The sequence below is a fragment of the Ursus americanus genome, chromosome 21, assembly GCF_024610735.1.
Source record: "Ursus americanus isolate L20-20 chromosome 21, mUrsAme1.1.p, whole genome shotgun sequence".
Taxonomy (NCBI): Eukaryota; Metazoa; Chordata; class Mammalia; order Carnivora; family Ursidae; genus Ursus; species Ursus americanus.
This window is the reverse complement of record NC_142147.1, coordinates 50,895,444-50,911,032: the sequence shown is the minus strand read 5'-3', so window position 1 is coordinate 50,911,032 and position 15,589 is coordinate 50,895,444. Positions and strand designations below refer to the sequence as shown.

General features: G+C 51.4%; 1 protein-coding gene across 2 annotated transcripts in view; it reads right to left on the bottom strand.

Moving 5' to 3' along the window:
* AP2A1 (adaptor related protein complex 2 subunit alpha 1) overlaps nucleotides 1–8,980 on the bottom strand; it is a 30,717-nt gene extending 21,737 nt beyond the window's left edge. Inside the window, exon 1 of one of the 2 annotated variants that reach the window (XM_087870990.1) lies at nucleotides 8,743–8,980. In XM_087870990.1, coding sequence (XP_087727116.1) covers nucleotides 8,743–8,809 — 67 coding nt within the window. In that variant the 5' untranslated portion in view covers nucleotides 8,810–8,980. The remainder of the gene's footprint in view (nucleotides 1–8,742) is intronic. The other variant, XM_087870991.1, reaches the window with a different exon arrangement.
* Between the last annotated feature and the right edge of the window lie 6,609 nt (nucleotides 8,981–15,589).

Sequence of the window (15,589 nt, the reverse complement as noted above, 5' to 3'; positions counted from 1 at the left end):
AGGAAGGGCCAATGCCTCAGGGATGAGCTTGAACTGGACTGTGTGGCCCCAGAGGTCACATGATCCTTCATTTATTAATGACACATTTCCCGAGCCCCGTGGGCCAGGCCTGAGTGGGGTGACACTGGGCACCCAGGACCCACGCCTACCTGGCACTTCTGATGTGTTCCCAGAGGTTCCCGGCCTGAGAGGGCACAGGCAATGAGCCCTGTCCCCACACCTGAGTGAGATGCACAGAGACAGAGGCTGCCTGAGGCTTCAGTGGTGGCAGCCAGGAGGGGACATTTGAGGAGGGCTCTGAAAGGTGAGGAGGGTTCAGGAGCAGTTCACTGGGTGAGGGCGGTGGCAGGGCAGCGCCTCCCTCTGGGGGCTGGCCCAGGACAGGCAAGGGTGCGAGGCGGGCCCTGGGAACCACTGTACACATTCTTTTTAAAAATTTCTTTTTAAAGATTTTATTTATTTATTTGACGGAGAGAGAGACGGCCAGCGAGAGAGGGAACACAAGCAGGGGGAGTGGGAGAGGAAGAAGCAGGCTCCCAGAAGAGCAGGGATTCCAACGCGGGGCTCAAACCCAGGACCCTGGGATCATGCCCTGAGCCAAAGACAGACACTTAATGACTGAGGCACCCAGGCGCCCCCAGTGTGCACATTCTATTCTATTCCTCAGGATGACCACAACTGCTTCAAGTGCTCACCTTAAAACTATTCTGTAGGGACCAGGAAAAAAAAAAACAACCCTCTTTTATAAATTGACCATATATTACAAAGCACCGGCTTCGACTTCATCGCAGAGAGACAGGCATTTGAACAGCAATTGAATTTGAGGCTAGAGTACTCTCTGGACTTCACTTAAACCACTATTAAAAGCTTTGAGACGCAGACAAACTAACCCATGGTGTTGGATGATGGAGCCGTGGTTATCCTTGGGGGGAGGACAGGGGACCATGAGGCTGCACAAGGAGGGTGCTGGGGAGTCGGAGATGCCACTTCTGCCTCTGGGGGCTGATTCTGAAACTGTGTTCAGTCAAGAAAGGTTCATCAAGCTTGACACTTACGATCCGTGGGCTTTTTTACACATTTACTACCTCCATATATGTACATATACTGACGTAAGTTATTATACTTGTATATTACATATAAATGTATGTTCATAGGGAAGTAATCAGCTATGCAAAAAACTGTACTAAGCAGATACGGACAATTTACGGGATATTTAGAGAATATACATATGTGTGTGTATATTTTGTCTTTAAAGATTCTTTAATTGTCCACACCTATTTGATATTCCTTCCCGCACAACTGATACACTTTGCTATAAAAAGGAACTCACAGGGGCGCCTGGGTGGCTCAGTTGGTGAAGCTTCTGCCTTCGGCTCAGGTTGTGACCCTGGGATCAAGCCCTGCCGGCAGGTTCCCTGCTCAGCGGGGAGTCTGCTTCTCCCTCTCCCTCTGCCGCTCCCCCCAGCCCCCTACTCTCTCAAATAAATAATCTTAAAAAAAAAAAATTCACAGAGAGAAGAAAGCACCAGGTTTCCAGAAGATAAGGGGCTGCAGCCTTGGAGGGAGGGCATCCCAGCAGAGGGCGCATCTCTGCAGAGACCTAGAGGCAAGTAGTAGCCTGGGTACCCAGAGACAGCACATGGGTGCTACTGAGGGTAACATGTGGAAGAAAGGGGCTGAGGGCAGCTGGGACAGAACTGGGCTAATGGAAGGAACAAGTTTCCAGCACTCAGGGCCAGCCAGAGACAGGGGGATGAGCTCAGGAAGGCATGCAAGCGTGTCCGCGCATTTTAAGGGGATTTCTTATCCTCGAACATTCCCTAGGCCAGGCTCAGGGATGAGTCACACGAGCCCTGCGCTGGGGGAGCTCCTGGACTGGAAAGGAGGCTGACGGGGACAAGCGAGTACTTTGACACAGGCAAACATGATGGGGGCTGGGAAGCTGGAATCAGACCAGGGGAGGAAGTCTTCCTGGTACACATCTCCTGGGATTTGAGGATCAAAATTCAGAGCGGCACTGGACCAAGCAGAAATAAGGGGAAGTGTGCTCCAGGCCATGCAAAGGCCTGGAGGCTAGTACAGCAGGCAGGCCCAGACCTCCATGCCTCTTCTGGGTTCTCTCAGGGTGCTGGGGAGCCACGGGAGGCTGCAGGCCCCTTTTCTGCCAGCAGGTGTGGTTGTGAGGAGCGCGCGGGTGGAAAAGGGGGCTTGCTGCAGGTGAGGGCAAGGAATGGCTGAGCAACGACCTGCCCTGCCTTGGGGCTTCCGTTAGTGAGGGGAGATAAAGCCTTCCCGGCCGGGTGCTAAGCTGCAGCATCAGGTGGGTCTGTCTCTGCCACCAAAGGCACCCTAAAAACCCCGGCTCCTCTGCCCTGGAGGAACTGACATACTTTTATGGAGGTAGCAGGCAAGGGGGTCCAGTACCTCAGGGGAGACAGCTCCCATTTACAATACAAGGAACAAATGTTCCTCTCTACTAGGACCCCCGTGCTGTGTCTCCCACACGAGTCCCAACAGCCCAGAGTCCTCAAAGAGAGTTCTGGAAGCTGATGTGTGTTAACTCTGGACCGCTATAAAATCCAGAACACGGTGGCCCTGCGCTGCCCAATGTGGGACCCACGGGTCACGTGGGGCCACTCGGCACCTGACATACGGTTGGCGCTACCAAGGGATGAAATTCATATTTTCCATAAATTTAAAATTAAAAACCAATTCTCAATTCAGTCACCACAAGGTATGTTCGGAACAACCCGGGTACTTTGTGAATCTACTTTCTCAACTCCTCAGTTTTTCGAACTCGTAAATGCAGAGCAAGTGTTTCCCGTGAAAACGCGGCCTCACTGAGAAAGGCACATAAACTGTCTTCGTGAATAATTTTGAAAACATTGGTTACACACTCAAATAATATGGTGAGCGTACTGGTGTAAATAAAATATATTAAAATTGATTTCCCCGGTTTTACTTTCATCATGCGGCTCCTGGAAAATTTAAGCTTCTGTATCCGGCTTGTTGGGTTAGATGGTGCTCGTGCTATCAAAGTCATCACCACCCCTGAGAGAGAAAATAGTCTCCTGGAACAACCAGCTGCAAACGAACGCAGCTGCAAAGACCATCCCTGAGCCACGGTGGCCGGCCACATTACGGGTTAAGGGAAGGGTGTCCGTCAGAATGCAGCACCCCCAGGGCAGGGATGTGTGGCTGCTTCATTCCCAGGGGGCATCCCCGGAGGTCAGAATAGTCCTGGCACAGGAAAGGTGTTGAATGCAGATTGTGGACCGGGTGCACTAGATGCCACAGAAGGGGGTGAGGCCAGGCCTGGGGCTGTCTGCCTTCAGCATCTGGCGGACCCTCGCAACCTAAAGACCGATTCTTAAAGTGCAGGGCCTGGGGCAGGGTGGACGGCCCCCAGCGGCACACTAATGTTGGAGTACCAAAGTGAGACTCATTCTTTCTGGTCTCTCCACAGTGGCCAGAGGGATCCTGTCCCTTCTGTGTTCCAAATCCCTCCATGGCTCCCATCTGGCTCAGACTAAAAGCGAAGTCCTCACTGTCATCCTCCGGGCCCTACAGATCCACTAGTTCCCTCTCTGACCACAACTCCTACCCTCCCCACCATCAGCGGCCTCCTCTTCCTGCTCCTCCTCCTCCTCGAATTCCTCCTACCACAGTCCTGCCTCAGGGCCTTTGCACAGGCTGCCAAGAATGTCCTCCTCCAGATTTATGCAGGCCTAATTCACCCACCAAATTTGATTCTTTGCTCCAATGTCACCTTTTCAGCAAGAGACTCTCTGACCAGCTTACAGAAGAGCACTCTCTCTAACTTTGTCCCTGTACCCCCTCCCTGCTTTATTTCCTCTCAACCCCCCGCCCCAGCCCCACCACCTGTCTGTACACCTGAATACTATATTTGTGTACTGATCTGTTTCCCCTTGGAATATGAGCACCACGGAGAGGGACTTTTGTTCACTGTTGCAATCCCATGACTTCGAGCAGTGTCTAGCACTCAATCGGGGCTCAGTAAAGACTGGTTTGTTTGCTCATTCATTCATTCATTCATTCACTTATTCTTCCAACTAGCAAATGTCTCCTGAGGACTCCCATGGGCTAGGTCCCATAGTCGGCAGACCTGGGGCCCCAGGGAGGGATCAGAACAGGGCCTGTGCTCATGGGCCTGGGGGAGAAGTCACAAAAGGAAGGGGTCACAATCTGGAGTAGGACGCACCCTAATGGAGGAGTTCAGGGCACTGTGGCAACCCAGCATCCCCCTTCCCATTCCTCGCAAACTCTCCTCAGGCCTGTAGGTAGTTGGGGCCCTACAGAGGAGACAGCCCAGCCTGGGCCCTGGAAGCTTCCGGTCAGATTCAGTGATTGGGAGGCAGATTCCCACTCAAGACAGTCCAGGGCCATGCCCTCAGGCTGGGCCCAGCCCAAACCTGTCCCCTTCTTATCTGCAGAATTTGCCCTTCCTTGCCCTCCTTCTCAAAAGCCTGCCTTTCACCTCCTTCTACAGTCTTCCCCCTGAACTCCACTATGCCTTCAGATTCTCCAGCAGGATGGCTCCACATCCCTCCCCTTCCTCCACCTGCTCATGTCTGAGCGCTGGCTCACCCACATCCTTCAGGCCTTCTTTTCCCTCACTCCGGCTTGAAACCCTCCCTGGTGGCCTCTGCCCACCTGCCCAACATTAGATCCCTTCCCATCCTCCAGGACTCCTGTTTCCGCTGGGCCTCAGGACCTTTGCATGGCTGTCCCTCTGCCTTCACAGCTCTTCCCCACCTCCCTTGGCCTGGCAAACTCCGCCACGTTGTCTGAGTAACACAACCAGACAGAGTCTTCATTCTCACAACACTGTGGCCCTCTCTCTCACTGGACTTCGGACAGCTACAATTTTTTCCACTTACAACAAAAAATTGAGATACAATTCACATACCATCAAGTTCACCGTTCTAAAGTGTGCAATTCAGTGGTCTTTGGTATATCCACAGTCTCGTGCAACAATCACCACGATCTATTTCCAGAACATTCTCATCACCCCAAAAAGAAACCCAACACTCTCTGGCTGTCCCTCCACATTCCACCACCCCCTACCCGGCCCTAGGTGGCCACTAATCTACTTTCTATCGCTATGGATTTGCCTGTTCTGGACACCTCATACAAACAAGATCATATATGTGGGCTTCTGTGTCTGGCTTCTTACACTTAGAACAAGGTTTTCACCACAGTTCATCCATGTTGTAGTATGTGTCATTCCTTTTTTTTTTTTTTTTTCATTTGAGAGAGAGTGAGCGAGCGAGAGAGAGCACAAGCAGGGGGAGGAGCTGAGGGAGAGGGAGAAGCAGACTCCCACTGAGCAGGGAGCCCGACCCAGGACTCAGGGATCATGACCTGAGCCAAAGGCAGATGCTTAACCAATTTGAGCCACCCAGCCGCTAGACCCGGCCTTTTTTTAAAAGATTTTATTTATTTATTTGAGAGAGAGAGACAGACAGAGCACAAGTGGGGGCAGGGCAGAGGGAGAGGGAGAAGCAGACTCCCTGCTGAGCAAGGAGCAACACATGGGACTGTATCCCAGGACCCTGGATCATGACCTGATCCGCAGGCAGACGCTTAACCAACTAAGCCACCCAGGCGCCCCATGTGTGTCATTCTTTTTAATGGCTTGATAATATTCCATTGCATGGTGGACCCCATTTTGTACATCCATTCATCCAATGATGGACACCTGGGTTGCTTGCTTCCATTTTGGGGCTATGGTGATGAGCCCTACTATGAACATCTGTATACATGTGTTTGTGAGGAGGACGGCTACGGTTTTTATGCAGCACCTGTCTCCCTCATGGGGGCTGGGAGCTTCACAGGGACACAGACAGATCTGTCCTGTTCGCCACTGTGTCCCCAGGGCCCTCCATAAGGTTTGAAACACATCAGCCATTTGACATTTACTTGATGAGAAGGCGAAGAACAAGAGGAATCGTGATTCTCTAGCCCCAATTTACATGGCCAAATTACTTCTACTGGCCCCAAGTCAGAGTCTCCCCTCTAGGGTCCTTCAGTGACACTGACCTGTTTTCTCTTTCCTTCCCCACCCCCACCATCCAATCCCCTTGTAAATCCTTCAAAATTTGTCCCCAAACCAACCACTTCTCACCATTCCCTTCTCACCCCAGTCAAGCCAACACCATCTTTCACCTGGATGCCTGCAGCAGCCCCTAATTATCTGCCTACTTCCGCCACTACCTCCTGAGTCTGTTCCCTTCATGGCAGCAGAGGAATTATTTCAAGACATCAATCAGCTCATGTCCCTCCTGTGCTCTAAAGCTTCCTGCCGCTCTTGTTTCACCCAGAGAAAGGCCAGAGTCTCTCTAAGGCCCACAAAGCCCTCCACGATCCCTGTTCCCTTTCTGTCCTCATCTCCTGCCCCTCAGCTCCAGCCACACGGGTCTCCTCGCTCTTACCGGAACACATGCCAAACATGCTGCAACCCCAGGGCCTTTGAACGTACCATTTCTCTGCCTGGACTGTCCCTTCCGTCCAAAATCTGCAGGGCCCGTTCCCTCACTTCACTCAAAAATCTACTCACATGTCACCTCTTTGGTGAGGCCTACCCAAGCACCCTCTCAATCCCGGTACCTCCTCCTCTTTCCTTCTTTCCTTTCTGTCACACTACCAGTCACCCTCTGACATGGTATCATGTATTGCAGTTCTGTGTTTATTTTCTATGTCCCTTATGGTTGGGTGCTCCCAAGCCAGGGATTCTTGTTCACTGTTGTAGCCCAGTCCCAGGCACAGTATCAAAAAGTATTTGTAGAATGAACGGATGAATGAACCTTCAGAGACAAGATGCTATTATCAGGGGAGTTTACAGACAAGAAAACTGAGCCTCCGGGGTGTCTGGGTAGCACAGTCGGTTGAGCGGCCAACTCCTGATTTCTGATATCCATTCAGGTCGTGACCTCAGGGTTGTAAGATTGAGTCGCAGGTCGGGCTCTGCACTCAGTGCAGAGTCGGCTTGAGATTCTCTCTCTCCCTCTGCCCCTCCCACTTGTGATCTCTCTCTCTCTAAGATAAATAAATAAATCTTAAAAAAAGAAAGAAAAGAAAAGAAAACAAAACTGAGCCTCAGAGAGGTTAAATGACTCACCAAGAGTCACATCACTTCACATCACTGGTAGGCATCAGGGGCAATGCACACCTACTCCTAACTGCTGGCCCACCACCTAATCCACAGCCCCTCCTTGCTCACCTCTTTCCATAACAACCATAACATCTCTCCTCCACCTGACACCCAACAGCTTCCACCCCTCTCGTTCAGTGAGCATCTACTATGTGCCAGGTCCTTTCATACCTACTAAATTCTAAGATAATCTCTGGGCATCTAACAGAGGCCAATCGTCAGATCCACCGAATGACAAAAACAACAGCCAAGACCGTCCAGTGCCTGGAATGTGCAAAAGGCCTCAGTCACATACATTATCACAACAACCTCATCAGGAAGGTGCAATCAGCAGTCCCTCCTGACAGATGAGGAAATCAAGAGGTGAAGTCCCCCATCCAAGGTCACATGGCTAGGGAGTGACAGCCCCCAAACTCAAACCCAGGTCTGGCTGACCCTAGAGCCCATGCGGATATAGCCTCTGAAGCTCTTGGCAGCTCCAAACACCAACACCCACTCCCAGGAGTTGGGAGCTGACTTGGCGCCAGGTCTCTCCTCGTCACGACAATCCTTCCTGCTGATGATCACTGTCACCATATTGATGTGGTCAGATGGGAGAGGGCTCAAGATTCGGGACTGGCCTGCTTCCTGACCTTTGACTTCTCTCTGGGACCAGGCTTCCCCCAACCCCCAGCTTTCCAGATCTCTTCCCCGCAAATTCCTAAGGCTCCCTGGGCCCTTCTTTGAGCTCTGGGCTCTCCCCCTTCTGGCACATTCCCCAAACCCCCACTTTATAATATCTTCTTCTTTCCAGGCCCCTAGCTTCCTATCTCAGGTTTTCCCAAGACCCTCCAATTGCAGCACCTCTCCTCTATATTCTTGATCCCTCCTCTTCCCTTAGTGACCCTCCTAGCCCCCTCTCCACTGCCCTCCATGTCTCCTAAGCCATCCTCCATCCTGGAGCCCCTCTATCCCTCATCAGGGTCCCACTATAGTCCCCCACCTTCCCATCTCTCCTCCCCAACCCCCTGGGACTTTCTATTACTCCCAGGCCCTCTCTGTGCACTAGCCAGGAGCCTCAGTGACCTACCTAGCCCCTTCCCCTCTCTGACACCCCCTCAGCCAGGCCCTCAAAGCCCGGCCGCATTATGCTTCCTGTGTTTTACGCTCTCCCGGTCCCCTCTGGCCCTCTCCCACTCTATCGCTCCACAGGGTACCCCCCACCCATGCACCTCCTTCCGTTTCTGTCGATATCAGGGATTTCTCTAACCTCGTCGCTAATAGGTTCCCCAAGCCTTTCTATCATTTGTAGGGGACACCTCTATGTCCCCAGCCCTGGGACCGAACTAGCCTCCTCTCCTTTAAGACCCTCCCGGACGCCTTTAGCCACTCCGTGTCGTCACCTCAAGAGGCACTCTATGACACCCTAAGTCCTTCCATTCCCCCCACCCTAAAGTTCCCCCCGGGGCCTCTCTATCCTCTCCCTCTACGACCGAAATGGCTTTCTATGCCCCGGGCCCCTCTGTAATCCCCGAGCCCCTCAATTCCACGCTCCCCCTCCCTCCAGTGTCCCCCGGCCGCGCTCTCACAGTTCCGGATGTCGGAGATGAACACCGCGAGCCCCCGCATCCCATCGCCCTTGGAGACGGCCGGCATGATGGCGGTGGTGTCGGCTCCAGGCCTGGCCGGGCAGGGCACAGCGCAGCGGGGGCTGGCAAGCGGGGACCCGGAGGAAAGGACCCCAAGCGGCGCCGAGGAGGCGAGCCGGCCGGGGGGAGGGCTGGCTGGCGGGCAGGCGGGCGGCAGGCCACGTCTCCGCCCCCGGCCCCTCCCCTCCCGTCCGCCATCCTGAGCTATCAGCCTCCCATTGGCTCAGATTACTGCCGCTCAGACTCGGGCTCATCCTCCGCTTCTTCCCTCATTGGCCCCTGGACAAAGGCACGCTGCTACGATTGGCCCAGTGGCCCGCTATTTCCGTTCGCAGGAAGGTGGGGGGAAGGGGCGTTGCCCGAGGGACGGGAGGAGTTCGGTTACGTGCGGTGGGACCGCCCCCTCCGTGAGGCCGGGTCCGATGCTGATTGGATCCCGCGAAGGGCGGGATTGGTATGAAGGAAGGCGGAGGAGTGGGCTCGGGGAGGTGGGACTTGCGTTGATCATGGCCAATGAGCGGGTAGATCGCCCACGCAGGCGCCGCGGATTCGCCAGGCTGCCCTATTCCCGCCCCCGACTGGGCGGTTGTGGGGGCGGGAGAAGGGCGATCATAGGTAGAGAAGGAAGGAGAACGGGGGTTGTCACTCAGCTGGGCTAGGATAGGTGGAGCGTTCCCTGCAATTCCCTGCTGCAGAGAAGTGGTTGGGAGGGGCAAGAAAATGTGAGGTGTTTACTGCGCAAGCGTCCCCCTGTTTCCCTTTCTCCCTCCGCTCGTCTACCCCCGACTCCTTAAATCTTCTTCCAGGAAGTCTTCCCTTACCCCTCCCCCTCCCTTGTCTAGTGGCCGAGATGTCGAAACCTAATTTCTCAGAACCGACGAAACAGTAATTTAAATCTAGCCCCATTAGGCAGACCTTAAACCTGAGGTCCAGAGAGGTTGCATGACTTGCCCAAGGTCACACAGCTCAGAATGACAGAGCGGGGATTTAAACTATATTTTGGTTTTTAACCACTTTCCAATATACAATGCTTTTTTTTTTTTTTTTGGCAACCATAACGCCAAATCAAAATCGTGAATCTCTCCTCCACCAAACTTGGAGTTCCTCCCGAGCAAGAATGGGACCTGGTACTGAAGAACGCTGATTCTTGATGAATCCGGTTGGTTTGGCCCGACTACCACCCTTTGGCACCCCGAGACCCTCTTTGACGGACTGATTTTGGGGACGGCAAAGCATTAGGAACTACGATTCCGCGGGCTATTGAGAAATCTGGGGCAAAGGGAACTTGAAGAGTCCATTTCTGTCAGTTAGAGGAACTAAATCCCACATCACTTTTCTAATCTCAGACGTCTAATATTCTTGGACAGACCCTTGAAGGAGCGTCCTACATCCTGTAAACTTCCACTCTGAATGGCCGGGGTGGGGGTGGGGGTGGGATGGGGACCAGGACAAGAGCCGGGGTGTCTTCCGGGTTTAATAAGATCGATCCATTTGGGTTTCCAGGAATGGGTCTTGGGAACATCATTCTGGGATCTAGGAGGAAGGACATGCTTAGCTGTTTTTGTGACCGGGACAGTCCATTCCTAATATGGGTTGGGGGTGCTGTCTGCCCCTCAAGAACAGACAGCAGCCCTGTTAAAAACAACAAACAATATGGGGCGCCTGGGTGGCACGGCGGTTAAGCGTCTGCCTTGGGCTCAGGGCGTGATCCTGGCGTTCTGGGATCGAGCCCCACATCAGGCTCCTCCGCTATGAGCCTGCTTCTTCCTCTCCCACTCCCCCTGCTTGTGTTCCCTCTCTTGCTGGCTGTCTCTCTCTGTTGAATAAATAAATAAAATCTTAAAAAAAAAACACACACACAATAGGAATGTCAGTTGGAAAAAGTCCTTTTCATGGAAAGATACATTAAGCATTGCAAGGACTGGACTCATGACATGGGGAAGAAACACTTTCTCCCTAAGGATAATACTTTTAAAAATGTATATTAGTAATGGGGTTCGAACTTGTCCTCTTTTTGAGGGATGTGAAGAGAGACATGGAGAGTCCCAAGAACAGGAAAAGTGTGTCTAAGTGTGTCTTCCCTCCCTCAACTTTCCATCTCACTGTCACCTGCCACCTTCCACCCTTCACCCAGAGCCACCTGGGGCCAGATGGAGTTAACTCTGGTTTGTCAGTGTGTGGGGAAGGATGTGCTGAAATAAGGTCCTGTCATAGATAGGTGGGGGAACTCAGTCTTCCCTCCACACACACCAAACTCCAGAGCCCAGGAAGTAGCCAAAACTTAATTGTTAACACTAGGCCTAAAGCAAAGTTCTTTTTTTCTTTTTTAAGATTTTATTTATTTATTCAACAGAGATAGAGACAGCCAGTGAGAGAGGGAACACAAACAGGGGGAGTGGGAGAGGAAGAAGCAGGCTCATAGCAGAGGAGCCTGATGTGGGGCTCAATCCCACAACGCTGGGATCACGCCCTGAGCCCAAGGCAGACGCTTAACCGTTGTGCCACCCAGGCGCCCCCCTAAAGCAAAGTTCTAATAGGGAGTCAGATTGGGAAGGCCGATTTAACCGTCTGGAAAACCTGGCATTGTTTAATTCTGTGTGGGCGCAGACATGGACCCCGCCCCCATACCCCCAAGGAACTCATGTGTTAAGCCCTGTTGAATTACAGCAGAACTTACAAATAGAAATACAGTGGGAGCCACATATATAATTTTCTATTTACTCCAGCCACATTTTTTAGAAAAGTTTTCCAAAAGGTGAAATTAATTTAATAATACATCATTTTAATAATATATTGTACTTAACCTAATATACCCAAATATTATCATTGCAACATATTTGCCATTTTAGTTTTCCTAAGTTTTTTTTTTATTTTAAGATTTTAATTATTTATTTGTCAGAGAGAGAGCACAAGCAGGGGGAGCTGCAGGCAGAGGGAGAAGCAGGCTCCCTACTGAGCAAGGAGCCTAACGCGGGATTCGATCCCAGACCCCGGGATCATGACCTGAGCCAAAGGAAGACGCTTAACCAACTGAGCCCCCCAGGCATCCCTAATTTTCCTAATTCTTAGAAGTCTGTGTTTTCTACTTACAGCACATCTTGGTTGAGACTCACCACATTGCAGGCACTCAGTAGCCGCAGGCCATTGATCATGGCTGTGAACTTGGACAGCATAGAATTACAGGACCATAAAAAAAAATTAAAAACAACTACAGGGCTGATTTGAGCAAGATCATGATAGGGCTCAGGGGCTCAGAAGCTTACCCACTGTTAGGTTTTAAGACCAGACTATGAACAAGTCCACATTTGGGGGGTCTAATGAGCATTGAGCAGACCCTTTTTGGCTTTAAGATGGAGCATTAAGAGGAAACACCAGGAGCCCCTCAAGGATCTCATGGACTGAACCAGCAAGAGCTTCTAAGAATCTGGCCTCAGCAAACCAACTCTTGATTTTCTCCAGAAAAACTGGATTCATCCCCAGCCTTCCCATTTGGGCAAATGGGCCCTCCATCAATCTCCCGGGCACTCTTGCCAGAAACTCCCATTCCTGTCCCTCCACCCCAAACTAAGGGTAGAACACAGCTGAAGTCAGCCACCTCCTTCTGTCGCCACTGTCTCACCCCATGCAGTCCATCACCATCATCTCTTACCTGGAATCTTGCAGTGATATTCCTCAGGGCTCTCCCTGCCTCCAACCTGGACACGCACAGTGCATCCCCCCCACACACCAGGGCACTTTTTACAACATTAATCAGCTGTGTGCTTCCCCATCATAAATGCTCCAGCCACATTGGCCTTCTCTTGGCCATTCAGACCCTCCAGACCCATTCCTACACCCCCCAATCCCTGCCTCCCCCAGCCTCAGATCTCAGCTCAAGAGAGAACTGCTGGATGTAGGGGATTAAAGTAACTACACCCTATCATATTTGAACACATTATGCAGCATTCGAAAAAGTCTGTTACGGGGGCACCTGGGTGGCTCAGTTGGTTAAGTGTCCAACTCTTTATTTCAGCTCAGAGCATGATCTCAGGGTCATGAGATCGAAACCCCCTTGGGTTCCACGCTGTGCATGGAGTCTGCTTAAGATTCTCTCTCTCCCTCTCCCCCTGCCCCCATGCACGTGCTCTCTCTCACTCTCTAAGGAAAAAGTCTATTACAGAAAATTTCAAATATCCCCCAAAGTGGGAAGGAATAATGCACCCTCATAGAGCCAGCTCCAACAATTCTCAACCTATGACCTCGACTGTTTCAACTGTAACCCCTCCATTTCACTTCCTCACCCCCCCATTGGATTATTATTAAGGATTTTTTAAAAAAGACTTTTTAATTTATTTATTTGAGAGAGAGAGCCTGAGTGAGAGGCAGATGGGGAAGCAGACTCCCCGCTGAGCAGGGAGCCCGATTTGGGGCTTGATCCCAGGACCCTGGGATCATGACCTGAGCTGAAGACAGATGCTCAACTGACTGAGCCACCAGGTGCCCCAAGGATTTTATTTTTAAGTAATCTCTACACCCAATGTGGGGCTTGAACTCATAATCCCAAGATCAAGAGTCACATACTGCACCAACTGAGCCCGCCAGGCATCCCCCCTACTTGATTATTTTAAAGCAAGCTGTCCTCGGGGCGCCTGGGTGGCACAGCGGTTAAGCGTCTGCCTTCGGCTCAGGGCGTGATCCCGGCGTTGTGGGATCGAGCCCCACATCAGGCTCCTCTGCTATGAGCCTGCTTCTTCCTCTCCCACTCCCCCTGCTTGAGTTCCCTCTCTTGCTGGCTGTCTCTATCTCTGTTAAATAAATAAAATCTTTAAAAAAAAAAAGCAAGCTGTCCTCATCAGACCATTTCATGCCAAGTTTCTACCCCAACATTTTATTATGAAAATTTCTAAATATTCAGAGAGTTGAAACAACTGTACAGTGGACATACATATAGATAGCCTCCCTCTCGACCTCCATTCCATATTAACGTCATACACCACTTGATCCAGCCCCTGTTTCTCCATCTGGCCCTCCCTCCCTCCTTCCATCAATCCATTTTGTGTTTTGACGCATACAAAGTATAAGTTTCAGACACCAACACAGTTCATCTCTGTTGTGGGTTGAGTTGTGTCCTGACATCATCCTGTGTCCATGCTGAAGTCCTAACCCGCAGGACCTGTGAATCTGACTATTTGGAAATAGGGTCCTTGCAGATGATCAAGAATGAGGTCATTTGAGTGGGCCCTAATCCAACATGACCGTGTCCTTATTTTTTTTCTTAAGTTAATTTATTCATTCATTTATTTAATATACACCCAACATAGGGCTCAAACTCATGGCCCTGAGATCAAGAGTCACACGCTCCTCTGATAGAGCCAGCCAGGCACCATGACCGTGTCCTTTTTTTTTTTTTTTTAAAGATTTTATGTATTTATCTGAGAGAGAGAGCATGCACATGAGCAGGGTGAGGAGCGGAGGAAGAAGCACACTCCGTGCTGAGCGGGGAGCCCAACGTGGACCTCAATCCCAGGACCCTGAAATCATGACCTGAATCGAAGTCAAACACTTAATTTACTGAACCACCCAGGCACCCCCATGGTCATGTCCTTAAAATGGGGGGAGCTGGGATGCAGAGAGAGACGTATACAGAGAGAAAACAGGTGAAGACACAGGAGATTAGCATCGACAGGCCACATCATGCCTGGGCTACCAGAAGCAAGGAGAGAGGCTTGGAACAGACCCTCCCTCACAGCCTGCGGACACCCTGATCTTGGACTCCTGGTCTCCGGAACTGGGAGACTACAAATGTCTGTTGTTTAAGCCACCTCAGTCTGTGGGACTTTGTTACGGCAGCCCCAGAAACTGCTATAACCCCAAATCCTTCAAAATGCCTATCACTGACTATAGTTCAATGTCTGTTTAGTTTCTTTTTTTTAATAGGCAAGAGCCACATGCAATAAAAGTCTCACATCCCAAGTGCGCAAATTGATGGGCTTCCACGAGCACAGGCACCACCATCCCCTGGGGTTGATTCTCCTTATGTCACTTACTGACATCTGGTATTTTGGTTTGTTTCTGTTGTTGCCTCCCTGCTCCCCCACCCCCAACCCAAAATGTTGGATCCTCCGGCACTGGAACTCAATCTTCATTCACCATGGTCTCCCAGATCCCAGAAGGTGTCAAGTCAAGGGTACTCCATGAAGAATCAAGTCTGAATGGGGGGATGGGGGCTGGGTGACCCCACAGTCTCAGGGGAAGGGAAGTTGAACCCCTCCCAAGAACCAGTGGACCCATCCATTTTAAGTTCCGGACTAGAATGAATAAATCCATTGCAATTCTAGTGGAAGGGATGTATTCGGTAGAACTAGAAGGTGTTCGGGGCGCCTGGTTGGCTCAGTAGGTTAAGTGTCTGCCTTTGGCTCAGGTCATAATCCCAGGGTCCTGGGATCAAGCCCCATGTCGGGCTGTCTGCTCAGTGGGGAGCCTGCTTCTCCCTCTGCCTGCCACTCCCCCTGCTTGTGGTCTTGCGCTCGCTCTCTCTCTCTCGCTCTCTCTCTCTCTCTCTCTCTCTCGGTCAAATAAATAAATAAAATATTAAAAAAAAAAGAACTAGAAGGTGTTCACAGAAACCCCTGTGGGAATGTGCTGGCCAATACCTTTCTCTACTCCTATGCCCCCCCCTTATTGGGGCGCAGTGGTTGGGTCCTTTATGAGGCAGGCTGTGGGGACAGGGACTTTGAGGGTCCCTGGCCAGAGTAGGTGGAGAGTCTCAGAGGAAGGAGCCCCTGGGAGCAGGGCCCCCCCACACGCC